The sequence below is a fragment of the Miniopterus schreibersii genome (genome assembly GCF_964146895.1).
Source record: "Miniopterus schreibersii genome assembly, chromosome: 1".
Classification (NCBI taxonomy): Eukaryota; Metazoa; Chordata; class Mammalia; order Chiroptera; family Miniopteridae; genus Miniopterus; species Miniopterus schreibersii.
The window spans coordinates 173,028,456-173,043,952 of NC_138101.1; the positions used below are offsets into that span (position 1 = coordinate 173,028,456).

Below are 15,497 nucleotides of genomic sequence, written 5' to 3' on the forward strand. Positions count from 1 at the left end.
TCCACACCTCCATTACACTGGTTTTCTTTGTAATTGTCAGTTGACTACAGCCTGAATCTTAACAGAAAATATAGAAAATAGATAAAAGTAACAAAATTGTACTATGCAGATGTGAGTTGTTACATGGTTATATCTGAGAGAGTGTAGTGCTTTAGCTGATAGCAGGTTTTTCATGAATATATGATGAAAATACAGCGTGAACCACTTGATAGCTTTGCTTTATTTAAGTGTGAAATTGAAACTTATTGAACAGAGTTAAAGTAGAAAATGTGTTTAACAGTAGGTTTTCAGAATTAAAATGTGTTCAAGTACTAGTTACCTATTAAATTAAACTACTTGCATTTTCAACTTAATTATAATAAAATAACTGTACCAAGTTATAAGTACATGATTTGAATATTAATTTACTAAATTAATGTTTTGTAGGGGAAGAAGCTTTGTAGCAGTGTCCGTAGAAGAGCTGTATTTTAACGTCATGTCACTTTACTTTCAGAAATCTTACTATATGGAAGTATTGTTCAAAATAGAGAATTGGAATTATAGCAGTTTTAATGTTATAGGCCAGGTTTACTTGGAGGATCTAAAAAACAAATTGTGAATAAAAAGTGGGACCGTAAAGAAAATGGAGCTTGTTGTGTGGATGCTTATTGGTGGACTGTATTTTTCACTTTGAAAATAAAGTATTATAATTTGTTTCTTCAGAAAGAAACCACCCTGAAAATGTGCAGTTCTGTATGAGAAATCTTTGTGTGTTCTTTGTTTTCTTTTCTGGTTCTGTTACGGGTTTATGTTGTTGTAAGCACACCTAAGTTCCCATCTGGGTTTCTAACCTTTCTCTTAATGCTTCAGAGGTTTTCTCGCTGAGCAGATAGATTCAGTGTGGGAAACACTCCCAATCGCTCAACACCCAATTAAAGTGCTCCTTCCCTGAAACACACACAGTTGTACCGCCTGCAGGGTATTTTCTACTGCCAGAGGAGGGACAGTGAACCAACTTACAGGCAAAGGCTTTGTCTTCTACAGGAATTTCTAGGACAGCAATATAATAGGGAAATGCATTGAAATTTCATTTATCTAAATGGTTTGAATACTTGTAATTTTCTCACCTGGAAATTAGAAAGTCAGAAATTTGTATCCGTCCTGATTCTGCCACAGATTCATTGTGTATCCTTAAAACATTAATTTCGTTTTGTTTAAATCCTTTTCTCAGCTGTGAATTCAAGATATTACAGAACTGTATTCCTGACTTGTCAGAAATATTAAGAACTGCATGCTGCTTTGAAAATGCAAAGATACGAATGCTAAGCTTCAAAATAACTGCCACTGGAAAGTGTAAGCTTTTAAAATGTACTTGGATATACTCTAAGGAAACTAGAGTGGTTATTAGTGCTTTATGCGGTTTTTGAGTTGATTTTAAAAAAAAATATATCTTAATTATTGACTTCAGAGAGAGGAAGGGAGAGGGAGAGAGAGCGATAGAAACATCAATGATGAGAGAGTCATCGATTGGCTGCCTCTTGCTCGCCCCTGACGGGATGGAGCCAGCAACCCGGGCATGTGCCCTGACCAGGAATCGTGCTGCTGTCTTCTGGATCTATGTCGACGATCAACTGCTGAGCCACGCCTGGCCAGACGAGGTGATTTCTTAAGTCATAATTGAAAGCTTACGTGTTTACAACGATCCTCAGATTGGTATGAGACAAAGCTCCTACTGCTCAATTGACAATTTCAGGAGTGCCTGGTTTTCTTTTTTCAAGTTGAATTAGGTACAATATATATCTTCTTCCTAATAGCATATTTTGGTTATGACAAAAAGATTCATACATGTAGAGAGAGAGAAAATATCTTTAACTGAGGTATCTTTAAAAAGGAACTTTGTGAGCTGAAAATTACTTTTGCTTTGACATGAAGAGCCTAGATAATATGCAGAGTTATTAATGCCTTCCCAGTCTACTCCTGATTCTTGAATTCAATTACAATTTGAAGAATGCTTGCTTTTTAAATAGCATTGAGAGGACTGTGGGGCTTAACTATTTCCATTTCCATTTCTCTTTGAACTATGTAGTAATTTTCATAGCACATTTTAAAGATTCCCTGTATTAAGGTAAATGCTAGTGCCTTAGGCTGTATAACCCCTTTTTACATGGTATTTTTTATGCCTGAATCATTTGGTTTAATGTGCTATATATTGCAGGTCTGGATTTTTATTCTTTTTTAAGATAATTTTGGACAGGCTACTTGAGCTTGCACAGAACAAAGGCACGTTATCTTAAATGCTGGAGGCTCATTTAAGAATGTAGAGGACAGCCCTGGCCAGTGTGGCTCAGTTGTTTGGAGCGTCGTCCTGTACACTGGAAGGTTGAGGGTTTGATCCCTGGTCAGGGCATGTGCGGGAGGCAACTGATCAATGTTTTACTCTCATGTCGATGTTTCTCCCTCTCCCTTTACTCTCTCTTTAAAATAAAAAAGAAAATAGAATATAGAGGACAGTAAGGCCATCATCTCATCAGAGGCACAGCTTCTTGGAAAGCTGAAAAAATAGGTCTTTGTCAAGTAGTACAGCCAGCTGCTCGATGGCCAGGTTCTGGCCTCATCTTGACGTGGATGACCACTGCTGTGCAGTCACAATATGCATACTCTTATTCATGTGTTTTCCAGCTTCTCTCTGCACATTTCCTCTGCTGCTTCTGTCTTTGAAAGAGGCCTGGTTGATTCTACTAGTTATAATCTGAAAGAGAGCCCCCTGATTGGGCACAGATTACTGGGTCTTTCTGGTCTCTCATGTCCACCCAGAGGATGGCTGTCCTTAACTAAGGCATAGATCCTTGGTACAATCAATTGTGGCCAGTATAGCAGGTTCACAAGCCACAGGGCACAGCAAGTTATGTGGAGGACCCAACTCTGGCAACTTAGAAGAGGTTGTGAGCAGGACAGGCCTTTGGAATCTCATGGATTTCTTTGCCCAATCATGATTTGATTAAAATGATAAAGATGCTATACATTATTGTCAGTATTGCAGCTTTGTGAAGCAATAAAGTAGTGGCAAAAGTATTCATTTGACAAACAGCAGCATTGCACAGTGGTTAAGAGAAATTGCTTGGGGGCCGGACTGCCTTGGTTAGCTCTGGGCTTACCATGTGATAAGTTAGGGATGTATATCCTTCACTTAATATAATTCCACTTAAACCCCCTACTACCTCTTGCTATAGTGTCATGTATTTTACTTCCATATGTTATAAACCTCATCATACACTTTTCTTGCTTTAAACAAAGAAAAAATAACCCACATATGAAGCTTTTCCTGTACTCTTCTTTCCTTCATGCAAATCTGTGCTTGCATTTTGGAATAATTTTCCTTCAGTCTGAAGAATTTTTTTTTTTTTTTTTAAATGTCTTTATTGATTTCAGAGAGAGAGGGAGAAAGAGAGAAGCATCAATAATGAGAGAGTCATTGATCGGCTGCCTCCTGCAAGCCTCCTACTGGGAATCAGGCCCTTAACCCCCGGCATGTGTCCTGACCAGGAATCGAACCACAATTGCCTGGATCCTAGGTCGATACTCCACTGCTGAGCCACGCCTGCCAGGCTGAAGAATTTCTTTTAATACTAATTTCTTGTAGCTCAGCTGTGTTGGAGATAAATTCTATGAGCTTTTGTTTGTCTGAAAATGTCTTTATTTCACCTGCATGTTTGAAAGATATTTTTGCTGGGTTTAGAATTCTAGGTTGACAGCTCTTTTTCTTTCAGCACTTCAAAAATTGTTCCATTGTCTTCAGCCTTCATTGTTTCTGATGAGAAGTTTTGATTCTTGTTGTTCCCTTGCATATGATATGCCTCTTTTTTTCTGACTGCTTTTAAAAATGACATTTTTTTCTTTATTTTTGGTTTTCAGCAGTTTAATATGTGTCTATTGTGGTTTATTTTCTCAGTCTATCATATGTGCTTTTCTGCACTGGTCTCTCCTCTTTTTAGGACTCCAGTTACATGTGTGTTGACTGCTTGATACTGTCCCAAGGATCATTGTGACTTCCCCCCAATAATTTTATCTGTTCTCCAGACTGGATGATTCCTTTAAACTTGTTTTCAAGCTCACAAATCCTTGCTTCTCAGGTATTCAACCTGTTGTTAATCTCATCCAATAACTTTTAAAATTTAGATGTAGGATTTTTCAGTTTTAGGATGTCCCCATAGTTCTTTTTCATGGTTTTCATATCTCTGCTGAAATTCTCTGTGTTTTTACCCATTATATTCATCTTTAACTGCAGATTGTCTAATATACTTACCTAATTATTTTGAAGTCTCTGCTAGTTCCAACGTTGGCATCATCAGTGTATGTGTATCCGTTGAATGTTTTTTTCCCCTATAGACTGTAGGTCACATTTTCCCGTTTTTTCCCCCATATAGTAATTTTTTTTTAATTGTATGATCATACATATTAGAGGCGTTGGACTCTATTATCTCTCTGTGAAGCATGTTGAGTGCTTTTCTTGGAGATGGTTAAATTACTGACAGAGCATTTTGAACTTGTAGAGGTTTGATTGTAGGCTTTGTTAGCTGGATCTGTTTTGGTTTCGTCCTTAATTTTATGGCAAATACCTTAGTCCTGGTATGTGGCCCTTATTTGTAAGGGTGTGGACTTCGAGTTTTAATGGAAAGCCTAAAGTGTTTCCCACATGGCTCTATCCTGGCAGGGCAGAAGTTTAAACCCAGGAGACCCCTGAGTGGGCAGCTGCTGAAATATCTGCTGAGCATTGTCCGTTCTGCAGCAGTTTATTTGGCCTGGAATCAATGGAGTTCTTGTCCTGCTTGTAGCCCAAGACTTCATGGGGATTTTACACTCATAGTCTGGGTTTGACCTCTCTGTAATTGCTGCTTTCAGGGATTTCCCATCTTGATTTACAACCACCCTGACAGCCTAGTCTCCATTCTCTGACTCCTCAGTTTAGTAAGACTCAGGCTTTCTGCCTGTGTTCTACCTGCCCTGTTCCATGGACAGGGGTGTGCACTCAGGGCAAAGTTGTATAAGCATGGATCTCTCCTTCTGTCAAGGGTTGCATCAGAAAGGAATGAGACCATAGCCACCTATTTATCCAGAGGTTATTGAACCCTCACTGGGTTTGTGTCCTGAGCATCTCCTAGGTTACCAAGATTCCACTTAGTATTCTGTGGGAGTTTAAGTCGTTTAAGTCACCCAAGGCATTATAGGATCATAATTTAGTGTCATAATACCCAATGGCTTGAAAGAAGTTGGAAAAGCTTTATTGGTTTATTATAATCTATGCCATGTTTGAATATTCTGAAATATTTGAGTTCAGAAACTTAGGACAGATATAGAGACTGAATGAAAATCAACGGGAAGTTTTACACAAAACAATCAAAAACCCTTCTTTTGTTGGATAAAATGCTCAATAGCTCTCCAGCTACATGCACAATCTTAGTTCAAATAAGTTTTCTATTTTTACCTACTCTAACAAAGAGACTAAGCAATGGCCATTTCAACCAAAAATAGTCTCCACGGTGACGCAGACCCACTCAGTGTGTGGCTTCAACCCTGCCCCCTTCCCTGCCCTCCTCATTTCTTGTTATAGCCTGAGTGTTGATAAAGTCAACAGGATGTGGTCATAGGCCAAGGGTCAGAGGACCTATATGATAATTTCTGCGCAGTGTGTTCCAGAGATATTTGTCCTGTCTTACACTGGAAATGCACTCAAGCAATGTGGATGGTGACATCTGAATTTCAATTATGGCAAATAATGTCAGAAGATACTTGCAATAACCATAAATTACCTTACTTAAAACACTTTATTTAAACTTTAAAGTTTTATTTTTCAATTACAGTTGACATACAGTATTATATTAGTTCCAGGTGTACAACATTGTGATTAGACATTTTATAACTTATGAAATGATTACCCAGTAAGTCTCGTACCCATGTGACACCACACGTAGTTATTACAATATTATTTACCGTGTTTTCCATGCTATACTTTATATCTCTGTGACTACAAACTGGCAATTTGGGAAGGGAATTGGGGGGTGGTTCCTGTCTGGCGACCATCAATTTGTACCTTAGCTAAAACATTTTATAAGCAATTGCTCAGTCCTGTCCTTTCTCCTATGTACACAGCCCCCAAAACTAATGTCCCCCTAGACCATCGTAGCCTGTCCTTCCTTCTACTTGACATCCTCAGGGTCTGCAGGCCCTGGGCCCCTCCCTATCCCCCCAGTCCCTCTTCACTCCTGCTGTGACTTCACTTATCCCCCCAACCATCCCCCACTCCCAGCCCTGTTGCTGGCTGTGGGGAGGACACAGTGACTTAGAATCCCTCCCCATTTTGGCCTTCCTTCAAGTCCCATCTCCTTCCATTACCTCCTTTCCCCAACAGTGGTGGAGAAAGCTTCCATGTGCCACCTTGCTGCGTGTGCTCCTGAGGTCTGATTCAAGGAGGGCCCTCACTGTGGCTGGAATCCTTGGGTTCCTTCTCACCTTCCTAATAGAGGCAGCTTAAAACCTTTCCCACTGACCTAACCTCGACCTCACCTCTGCTTCCTTCCTTTTTGGCAACTAAGCATATGCCCTACATTATAGAGAACTTGGGGACCTGAGCTCCTTCAGCCTTCCTCATTGAGCCACAAAATCCTTGTGTCATTACTTTCTTTGTCTCAGCTTAAGTTTCTGAGACCGAAATGGGTCTCTAAGATGACACTTAGCCTATGCTAGCAATGCCGGCCACTCTTTCATCTGACGCCCATTCTTGCCTCTCTTTATACTTTAGATCCTTCCCCTCCAATGGCTCCTTCTCCCCTTGGAACTACTGGCATCCTAGCTTGATACTTACGTATTTTTCATTTTTGTTATGTAATTTCATTTACCCTGTGGGTCTCCCTGTCTCAACCCTGGTATCTAAGAGCTGTAGGAGCCAAAATCTTTGCTTTTGAATTTTAAAAGCTAAGATCCAGGTAAAAGATACAAAGATTTGCAAGGATGCAGGATCTTTTAAGAGTCAGTTTTCCAGCCCCTTACGAGATAGATTTCCTGGGCCATGGAGAGAAGAAGAGCAGTGAGGTGAGCATTGAGCAACGAGGTGAGATTCTACTGGGGGTATGAGACGATAAAGGCAGACATTGATGGTGAACCCAACAGCCTTTCCCTACCCCCTTCTTTCTTGCTGGCAGAATGCACTTCATGTCATACAAGCTGAAAAACAGACACTTGCTTTCCCAGCCTCCATTGCAGCTAGAATTGATGGAAGAGGCTTCTGAGGGCTTTTACAAAGATTGTCTTCCTTAATAAAAATAGATAAGAAGGTATATCCTCTCCCTGACTGGAATGTTGTCATGTGAGGACATGAGGTTTTGTGCTGCAGCAGTCTCGTGATCATGAGGGGGACCTGCTGACAAAGTGCAGATGGCAAAGTAGGAAGTTGGAAAGAGGCTGATTCTTCACGGATGTTGTTGAGATGCTTAACCAACCATGGGACCACCCACCTTTGTGTTCCTTGTTATACGAGATGATAAGCAGTTCTTACTGCGTAGGCCACCCTTATGCAGTTACATGTAGTTGAAAACATCCCATACCCACTCCTTCCCTAGAGAAAAGTCCCATCACCAAGGATTTGGGTGGGTGGGGTGATAGAACTAACAGGTTGGAGAAACTGAGACCTAAGGGAACCTTTGTCATAATCATATTAAACATCTTGTTTGTTGGCAAAGTATACAGTTCTCCGTAGCCACCAAGGTAAGAGAATGGCAAGAAAGGAACGGTTGTACGGCCTATTAGAAGTGCCTGAGACTTCACAGATTTCCTGAAATGACATGGGTAAATAGCCATATTTCCCCATGGGGAAGTCAAGGAGAAAAAGGCAGACTTGGAGAGGCATTGCATGTGGGTGAGGCCAGAGCTGCGGGTGCCGCAGTCACGGACTGATACCTGGAGGCCATCCACAACTGGGAGGTGTGATGAGCTCCGGAGTCCAGACAGAAGCGGTCCATCAGTGTGGACACTGCTGGAGGCCAGATACCTCTTCACGGCCCTCATGCTACCCAACCCGTTCCTCCAAAATGGGGCACAACCCCAAGGAAAAGTGGGGAAGGAAATCTCTGAATTGCCTGAGGAATACCTGATGGATGGAGCTTACCCTGAACCAACTAAAATCAAACCTAACAACAGGTAGGATGGGGACTTGGGCCAGACATTTAATTTAGTATAGAAAAGTGAAGTTATTTCCTTTTGTGTACTTGAATATTTGGACAGAAGTGTATTTCATACTGAACAATCCTCTGGCTTAAAAAAACACAAGAAACCCAGTCTTCCCTCAGTCCTGCTCCCCGCTGAAGCTCTCCATCCCTTTCATTCCCTCCCTGCCAAACCCACAGAATTCTACCTGGGGCCTTTACCTCTTCAAAATCTACTCCTTAACCCCTTCTCATCTGATACCTGGCTCCTGGCTCATAAAACTGTCGTCTAACGGGTCATTCAGAGTACAGTGGCACCTCGGTTCTGGAACGTCTCTGTTGATGAACATTTCAGGTTACGAATGCCGTAGACCCAGAAGTAAATGCTTCGGGTTTCGAACTCGCCTAGAGAGTCGAACATGCCGGCCCCCCTCCCCCCCCCCGGGCTTTTGCTGAGGGCAAGATCCTGAGGCCCAGCTGTCGGCTGTGGGTCCCTCGGTTCTCGAACATTTCAGAACTCAAGTGGTCTCCGGAATGGGTCACATTCGGAAACCGAGGCACCCGTGTACGTTACGGAATCTATACTTTGGCTTGCCGTTTTTGCCGTTTTTCCTCCGTCTGACTTAGAAAAGTACGTTCAACTAATGAATAAAGAGCTTCAAGAATGTTCTATTCAAATGAGTCCAATCCCAACTCACCACCTTTTCCCTCAAACCAGCTTAACCTCCTGATTTCTGAGCTTCCAATAGGATCAAAGCCTGGGGCTCATTTTTAATTCTTTGTTTCTCTTTCCCTGTCTAACCCATTTTAAATCTTTTGGCTTCGGGGCCTACCACTGAGGGCGGCTGTGAGAGACACATGGGCCAGATCTCTGTGGTGGTCAACTAGGGGGTGCTTCAGAATCACCTGTGCTAAATATGCAAAGATTAAAAACCATAACACCCCGATCGCCTAGGTCCCACTGCAGATGTCCTGACTGGATGTGGCGTGCACGCAGAATATCCATGGCTCCCTTATCTGTGCTCCGTGACCTCAGAAAGGACACCTGTGTCATTCTCTGCTGGTTTTTTGTGTCTGCCCAGCCAAATGCGAGCAGCTTCTGACCACCTATGCCAGGGTCTTCTCAGTGCCCAGCCCAGGGCTGGGATGACCCACTGATTGGGTTGAATGTGCACCCCCAAGGGCATCAAACATTGTGTCTATAAGAAGTAGATGCCCTGCCATATGCTTTAGGACACACACTTGAGCCATTTGATTATTTACATAAGGATCTGGGGTCTCAGGTACCACTCCCTCCGTATACCAAGAGTCCATCAGAAATCAATTTCGGGGCTTCAAGAAGATGTATTCAACTTTCACAGACAGCTTCAGGGCAGAACCCCTGAAACACAAGTGGCCTGCGAGGCGCCAAACGGTCTTGCTCACTCATTTAGGCTCATCCACTGACTCCAGCATCCACTCCCAGTCAGCTGGCAGGGCTGTGGTTTGGCCTCCGGTCATATGCCAATTAGCTGCTCATCCGTTTGGCACCCAGTTAGTTGGCCGTTCATTCATTTATTCATGCAGGCCTCCAGTGACATAGTCACTCACCCAGCTGGTATTTATTGAGAGCCTACTATGTGCCAGACGCTATTTTCCCACTGGAGACAAAAGAGATTGGTAACATGAGGTGCACAGGACCGCTGGAACCTACCAGGATGGTGTATGGGGTAGTTTCCCCAAAGTTCCCGCGCGCTGGAGGATTCATGTCCCGCACCTGGCTCAGCGTTGCCTTCCACTCCCAACTTTTTTTCACGTTTTGCTCCTTACAGCCGTGGGTGAGCACTGACGCTTGATTCCCAAGCCACAGGTAGGAAGCTCGAGGCCGGGATGAGGCGGAAACTAGGTAAAATGGGAGAGGGAGCCTGGAGAGGAGGCTGTGGCGTGGCCAGGAGCGTGCTTCCAAGCGGCAGCCTTCATTGTCTTGGGGGAGGAGAGGCGAGGGGGCGGGTGCTGCGAGGCGGGTCGGGGTGGGTCAGCTGCCTGGCGCCCGCGGCTCAGCCGGCTCTGCCCGCGGGGCTGGGCTCCCCGGGCCCGGGCCAGGCGGCGGCGGGAGGCTGCGGCGGGGCGCGGGGCGGCGCGGCGGGGGCGCGCGGCGGGAGGGGCTGTGCGCGGCGCGGCCCCCGAGCGCGCGGGGCCTGGAGAGGAGCGTGCGCCTGGATGGGCTCGGCGCAGGGTCCCCCAGCCGCCGGCGGCGGCCCCGCAGCCCCCAGCCGGACCATGGCGACTGACAGTAAGTGCGCCCGGGCCGTGGAGGCCGCGGGTGGGAGGCCGCGGGGCCCAGGGGTGGGAAGTTCTCCTCTTCGCGACGCCTGTCCTTAAGCCGGGCTCGCGGGACCCGCGGCCGGGGTTCCCCCGCGCCCCTGGACGGGCCCTTGCTCCTCTGCCCATCACCCTTGGCTGCCGGGCGGGACTTGAGAGGCGCAGGTGGTGGCGGCAGCGCGCTGGGGGCATGTGGCCGAAGGGCGCGCGCCGCGCGGAGCCGGGGGTCCTGCGCCGCGGCGGGCGGGGCTGCCATCGCGGCCGGGGGCAGTGCCCGCAGGCCCGAGCCAGCCTTCGGGGAGCCCCGCCACCGAGGCGCCGTGAGTTCAAGGTTCGCCCCGAGTTCTGGGCTGGATTTGCGAACTTGCCTCTGGGGTAAGGGGACGGGACTGCTGGGCTGCGCTGTGGCCCCTCGGCATGTTCCCGGGGCCGCTGAGCGCGGCCGGAGACCGCGTCCGGTCGCTGTGGACAGAGTGCGCTTAGCTGTGGGCAGGTCAGGCTAAAGCCACTGGATGGAAACGGTGGGAGGCGCTGGTTGGCCTGCTTTCGGCGTCTTGTCAGCCCTGCTTTATTGGCTCAGTGCTTTCTGGAAATGGAGTCACGTCTATGAAAGCCCGTTGAGTTAGATGTATTGGAAGCTAGATATTATCATTATATTTTCCGTGTACTCTATGTATCATTGGAGCCTCCAGGGGAGATCAGAGTAAAAGCACCAGCCACACCTGCTGCATACCCAGCGGAGAGCAGGTGCTGCGGTCAGAGCCCACAGGCGCACCTGGCGCATGTAGTGACTCACGAATGAAGGAATGAATGAATGAATGAATGAATGAATGAATGAATGAATGAATGAATGAATGGTGTACTGGTTAGGGACACCCTTTGGCAGGCATTTTTGAGATGTGAGAAGAGACAAAGATAGGGGTCAACATTTCTGCAATAATTTATTATTTTTACTTTAAACCCTATATTATCCCAGCCAAGAACACAGCTTTGGTGTAGTGCGGAGAGCAGGGGCTTCTGTAGCCAAACAGACCTGTATTTTAAACCCCTGAAATTCACTCGCAGTGGGACCGTGGGAGGTGCCCTCAGGCTCTTTATCTCTCTGTGAAGTCGGGAGGCAGCTGTCCCGTCTCTTGCACAGTGGTGGGCACACAGTTGGCCCTCAGTCAAGGGTGGTTGCTCTCCCCCTCCCTCCTCCCTCTTTGCCTTCATTTTAAATGTGTGGAGATACCAACATGTTCTCCTCTTTTTGAAATGAAATAAATGTAGATCGTGTTTATAATAAAATCAGCTAAACTGGACTAAGGCTCCCTTTTTCTCTGCTCATTTATAAAAAGTGTAGTCTGGCTTAATTAAAAAAAAATTTTTTTGGTTTAGAAAAAGATAATGGATTTAAGCTTTTATCAATAAAGTAAGACTCAACGAAGAGGAAGGTAATTAGATTTGGCCTATTACTGTATTTCTTAAGAAAAATAAAGGCAAAGGCGTTTGAAGTATCTGCAGGCTTAACACATGGACAGGGTTGCTATTCATTTTCTTATATTTTGGGTAAAGATGATACATTTAGTTTCCTAGAAAAAGAATTGTCCATGCTCTGTACCAATTTATTTAGATAATTGTTTCTTCTGCTTCCTTACATGGTAGATTCAACTCTACTGAAAAATCAACTTTTATCCCATTGGTTTTGTTTGTTTGTGGAAAAAATGATGATGATATTCAACGAGCTTAGCTCTTGAATTCATTTTTAGGCTCAGTCTTAATTATGCTCCTTCTCCGCTGGGATAGAGCTGGAGCTCTGAAAGGTTCCAGAGTGTAGGGGATAATTAGTTCACTTTTGTTCTTACTCAGAAGTAACGAGAGAGACTTACTCTGTGTCCCCACTAGGGAAATGAAGAGAAGGGACATAATTTCAGCCAGTGTCCTGAAAACTCCACAAATCTTGACCATGTCTGTACCTTCAAGTCCCACAGCCCTCAGCATAGAGGTGACCCTGAAACTGCAGAGCCCAGGGCTACTCCCCCACATAGAGTTCCTTGGTTAGCTCTGGTTCTCAGCCTTGTTGCATATTAGAATTACTCCAACAGCTTAAAAAATATGCTGGCTTTATTTTATTTTATTTATTTTTAAAAAAATCTTCACCTGAGTGTATGTTTCTACTGATTTTAGAGAGAGGAAGGGAGAGGGAGAGAGGAACATTGATGTGAGAGAGAAACATCCATCGGTTGCCTCCCCCACGCACCTTGAGCGGAAATTGAACCCAAGACTCTTATGTGTATGGGAGGATGCTCCAACCAACTGAGACACACTTGCCAGGGCATGCTGGCTTCAGTTTTTTGTTTTTGTTTTTAATTTCCTCTCTTTTAAAAAAAGTTTTATTGATTGAGTTTAGAGAGAGAGAGGAAGGGAGAGAGTGAGAGAAACATCAATTTGTTGTTCTACTTATGCGTTCATTGATTGGTTCTTGTATGTGCCCGGACAGGGGATCGAACTCGTAGCGTTGGCTTATTGGGACAGCGCTCTAACTAACTGAGCTACCTGGCCAGGGCTATTTATTTTATTTATTAATTTTTTATTGTAGTAAGTCTCAGACTTTAATGTGCCTCGTAATCACCTGGAGGGCTTGTTGAAAGCAGATTGCCAGGCTGTACCCCCAGAGTCTCCGATTCAGTAAGTCTGGGCTATAGCCTGAGAGTTTTCACTTCTCACAAAGCTCCAGGAGCTCATGAAGCCGCTGCGCTTCCTGTCCTTACCTCTGTAGGTGAGGGAATGACAGGTGAGAGGCAGGCAGGATCAGAGTGACGATCGCTCCTTTGGCAGTCCTGCCCCGTCACCGTGCAGCGAGGCCATGGCCTCCTTGAGATACATCATCCTGGGCACAGTGTTGCCTGGGCTGGAGCTGACGGCTTTCTCCATTTTCCCCCACAAGAAATTCCCCTTGGGGAAAAATTGGTTCTAAAGCCAGGCAGAGTCGGAATCCTCTACTCCAGTCATTTCTGGAAGGAATCCAGAAGGACTTTCTTTATGAATGTGGTATGTAAATGTACATAACTACAAAGATAGTTTAAAAATATTTGCCTGGGAACTTATAATATTCACAGAAAAGAATGTAACCAATAGAAAGAAAATGCCCTTATGTCCGAACAGCCTCCTGTCTGAGGGCAGATTCCAGAGGGGGAATCTCAGCGCCCTAACTTGTTTTCAGTGAGTTATCTTGAAATGGGACTTGGAAGCCCTCAAATTAAATTCTCCTTGAGCTGGTCATATTTTTATTTGGTTAACTCAGGCTTATCAGATCTCTAAAAGGTTGAAAAAATTGGGAGGAATTGTAATAGAAAACAAGATTAGAGACTAATAGGAAAAAACCCTGTTTGCATGAGCAGCTGGTTTGTTACATCAAGCGGTGGTACTTAGGTATTGGAACTATGCGTCAGGGCTCCCTCGGTGACAGGTATTTCGGGTAATTTTGTGTTTCCAGGCCATAGTGAAGTATTTATCTCTTTGTCTTCCATTTATGTCATTTTTTTGCATCATTAATACCTCCCCTTATGAGTATTGTTGAACTCTCTGTGGTCTGTTGATAGGGATAATTTCTCAGGGACAGCCAGGTGAGTTTGGGCAGTGTTGGGAATATGTAACTATTATGCCCTGGAAATCTCGAGCATTTCTTGGGTGGGTGCGTTTTTGGGGCTGTTGTTGATGAACAACTGGCATCCTAAGGGAAACATCTGGTCCCCATTTGGTTGCTCCTGCTTTACTGGTTGGTCTGATGTCATTTTGCCTGGTCCATCCTCGAGCCGGTTGTTGCTAACCCGCAGGGAACCTCCCTCAGTGGTCCTTCCCTCCCTTCTATTTACTGGTCAGCGACCTGCCGTTCCCATCAGCAGTTCCCACTCTGGGTTTATTGCTGGAGGGCAGAAGGGGGTGAGAGTAGGGAGGGGAGAGTCAAATTTAGGCCCTAAGCAGGTGAAGGTTCTGAACCTCAGCCAGGTCCTCAGCCAGGTTCAGCACTTAGGATGTTTAGGATTTGAAAGAAAACTGCTTGACTTTGGTTGAAAATGGACTCAAATTGTTGAGTAAAATTATTTCCAATCATAATTATTAAAAAGCGTTACAAATGATGCCGCCCGGCCAGAGCTCCCACTTTTTCGGGAGGAGCTATTCTGAAAGCAAATGGAAGGCATCATGTTATTTAACCGTCTCTTTTGTGTGTGTGTGTTTTCTATTTTTCTCTTTTTGTTGTTAGTGTCGTAGAATAGCAGCTCGAGTTCTGAGAAGCGCGTGGATTTGGCGCACGTGGGCTGCACGCTCGCTTTCAGTGCGAGGCTGCTGGGCCTGGGGGATTATCATGGGCCTGCGAAGCTGCTTGTTTTTGTTTTCCAAACTCTTCCTCCTCTTTTTAAGCCAAGGACTAAATTCTTGAAGAAAACCTAAATGTGAGTATGGAGACAGTAATCTGGGCTGATTTACTTATTAGATCTTATCCTAATAAAACATTTTACAGTCAGTCAGGGTGACTAATTGCCTCCCACTTGAGTAGAATTCCATGTATTCTTTTCAGGGTGGCATCTCTGGCTGGGGAAGCCCTCGAAGCCTTTTCTTACTGAGCCGACTTTCTTCTGTGTTGCGACAGAATTGGCCAGGCCCTCGGGGAGGAATAAATCTCCTGGGTGTGGTCGGTTTGGGTGACATTTGCCCTTTTAGGGCGATAGGCTATCATTTAGTAATTAACGTCTGTTATTTAGCATCGTGGAATGATAAAAGGCTGCCCATTGTGCCATCTAGCAGCGATTATCTGTATGTTAATGTGATGGTGAAACTCGCTGACAGCTCTTTCCAATGGCTTAAGGAAGCATCTGAAGCACATATTGCAAATGAAATTCTTCTGTGCGGCATACTCCTCCCACTGAGGGATTATGCACATCTGATTTAGGCAGTTTAAATTTATGCATAGATACCATCCCTTTACACTAGATTTTCTCATTGCCAGCGTACAATATTCTTGAGAGTTCTAATTTTAGGAAA

General features: G+C 44.8%; 1 protein-coding gene across 2 annotated transcripts in view; it reads left to right on the forward strand.

Moving 5' to 3' along the window:
* Nucleotides 1–10,329: 10,329 nt before the first annotated feature.
* Nucleotides 10,330–15,497, forward strand: part of SYT16 (synaptotagmin 16) — a 185,868-nt gene continuing 180,700 nt past the window's right edge. Inside the window, exon 1 of one of the 2 annotated variants that reach the window (XM_081131199.1) lies at nucleotides 10,330–10,446. Coding sequence is in view for 1 of the 2 variants with exons in the window: in XM_081131200.1 (XP_080987326.1) it covers nucleotides 10,374–10,446 (73 nt within the window). In the remaining variant the exon portion in view is untranslated. The remainder of the gene's footprint in view (nucleotides 10,447–15,497) is intronic. The other variant, XM_081131200.1, reaches the window with a different exon arrangement.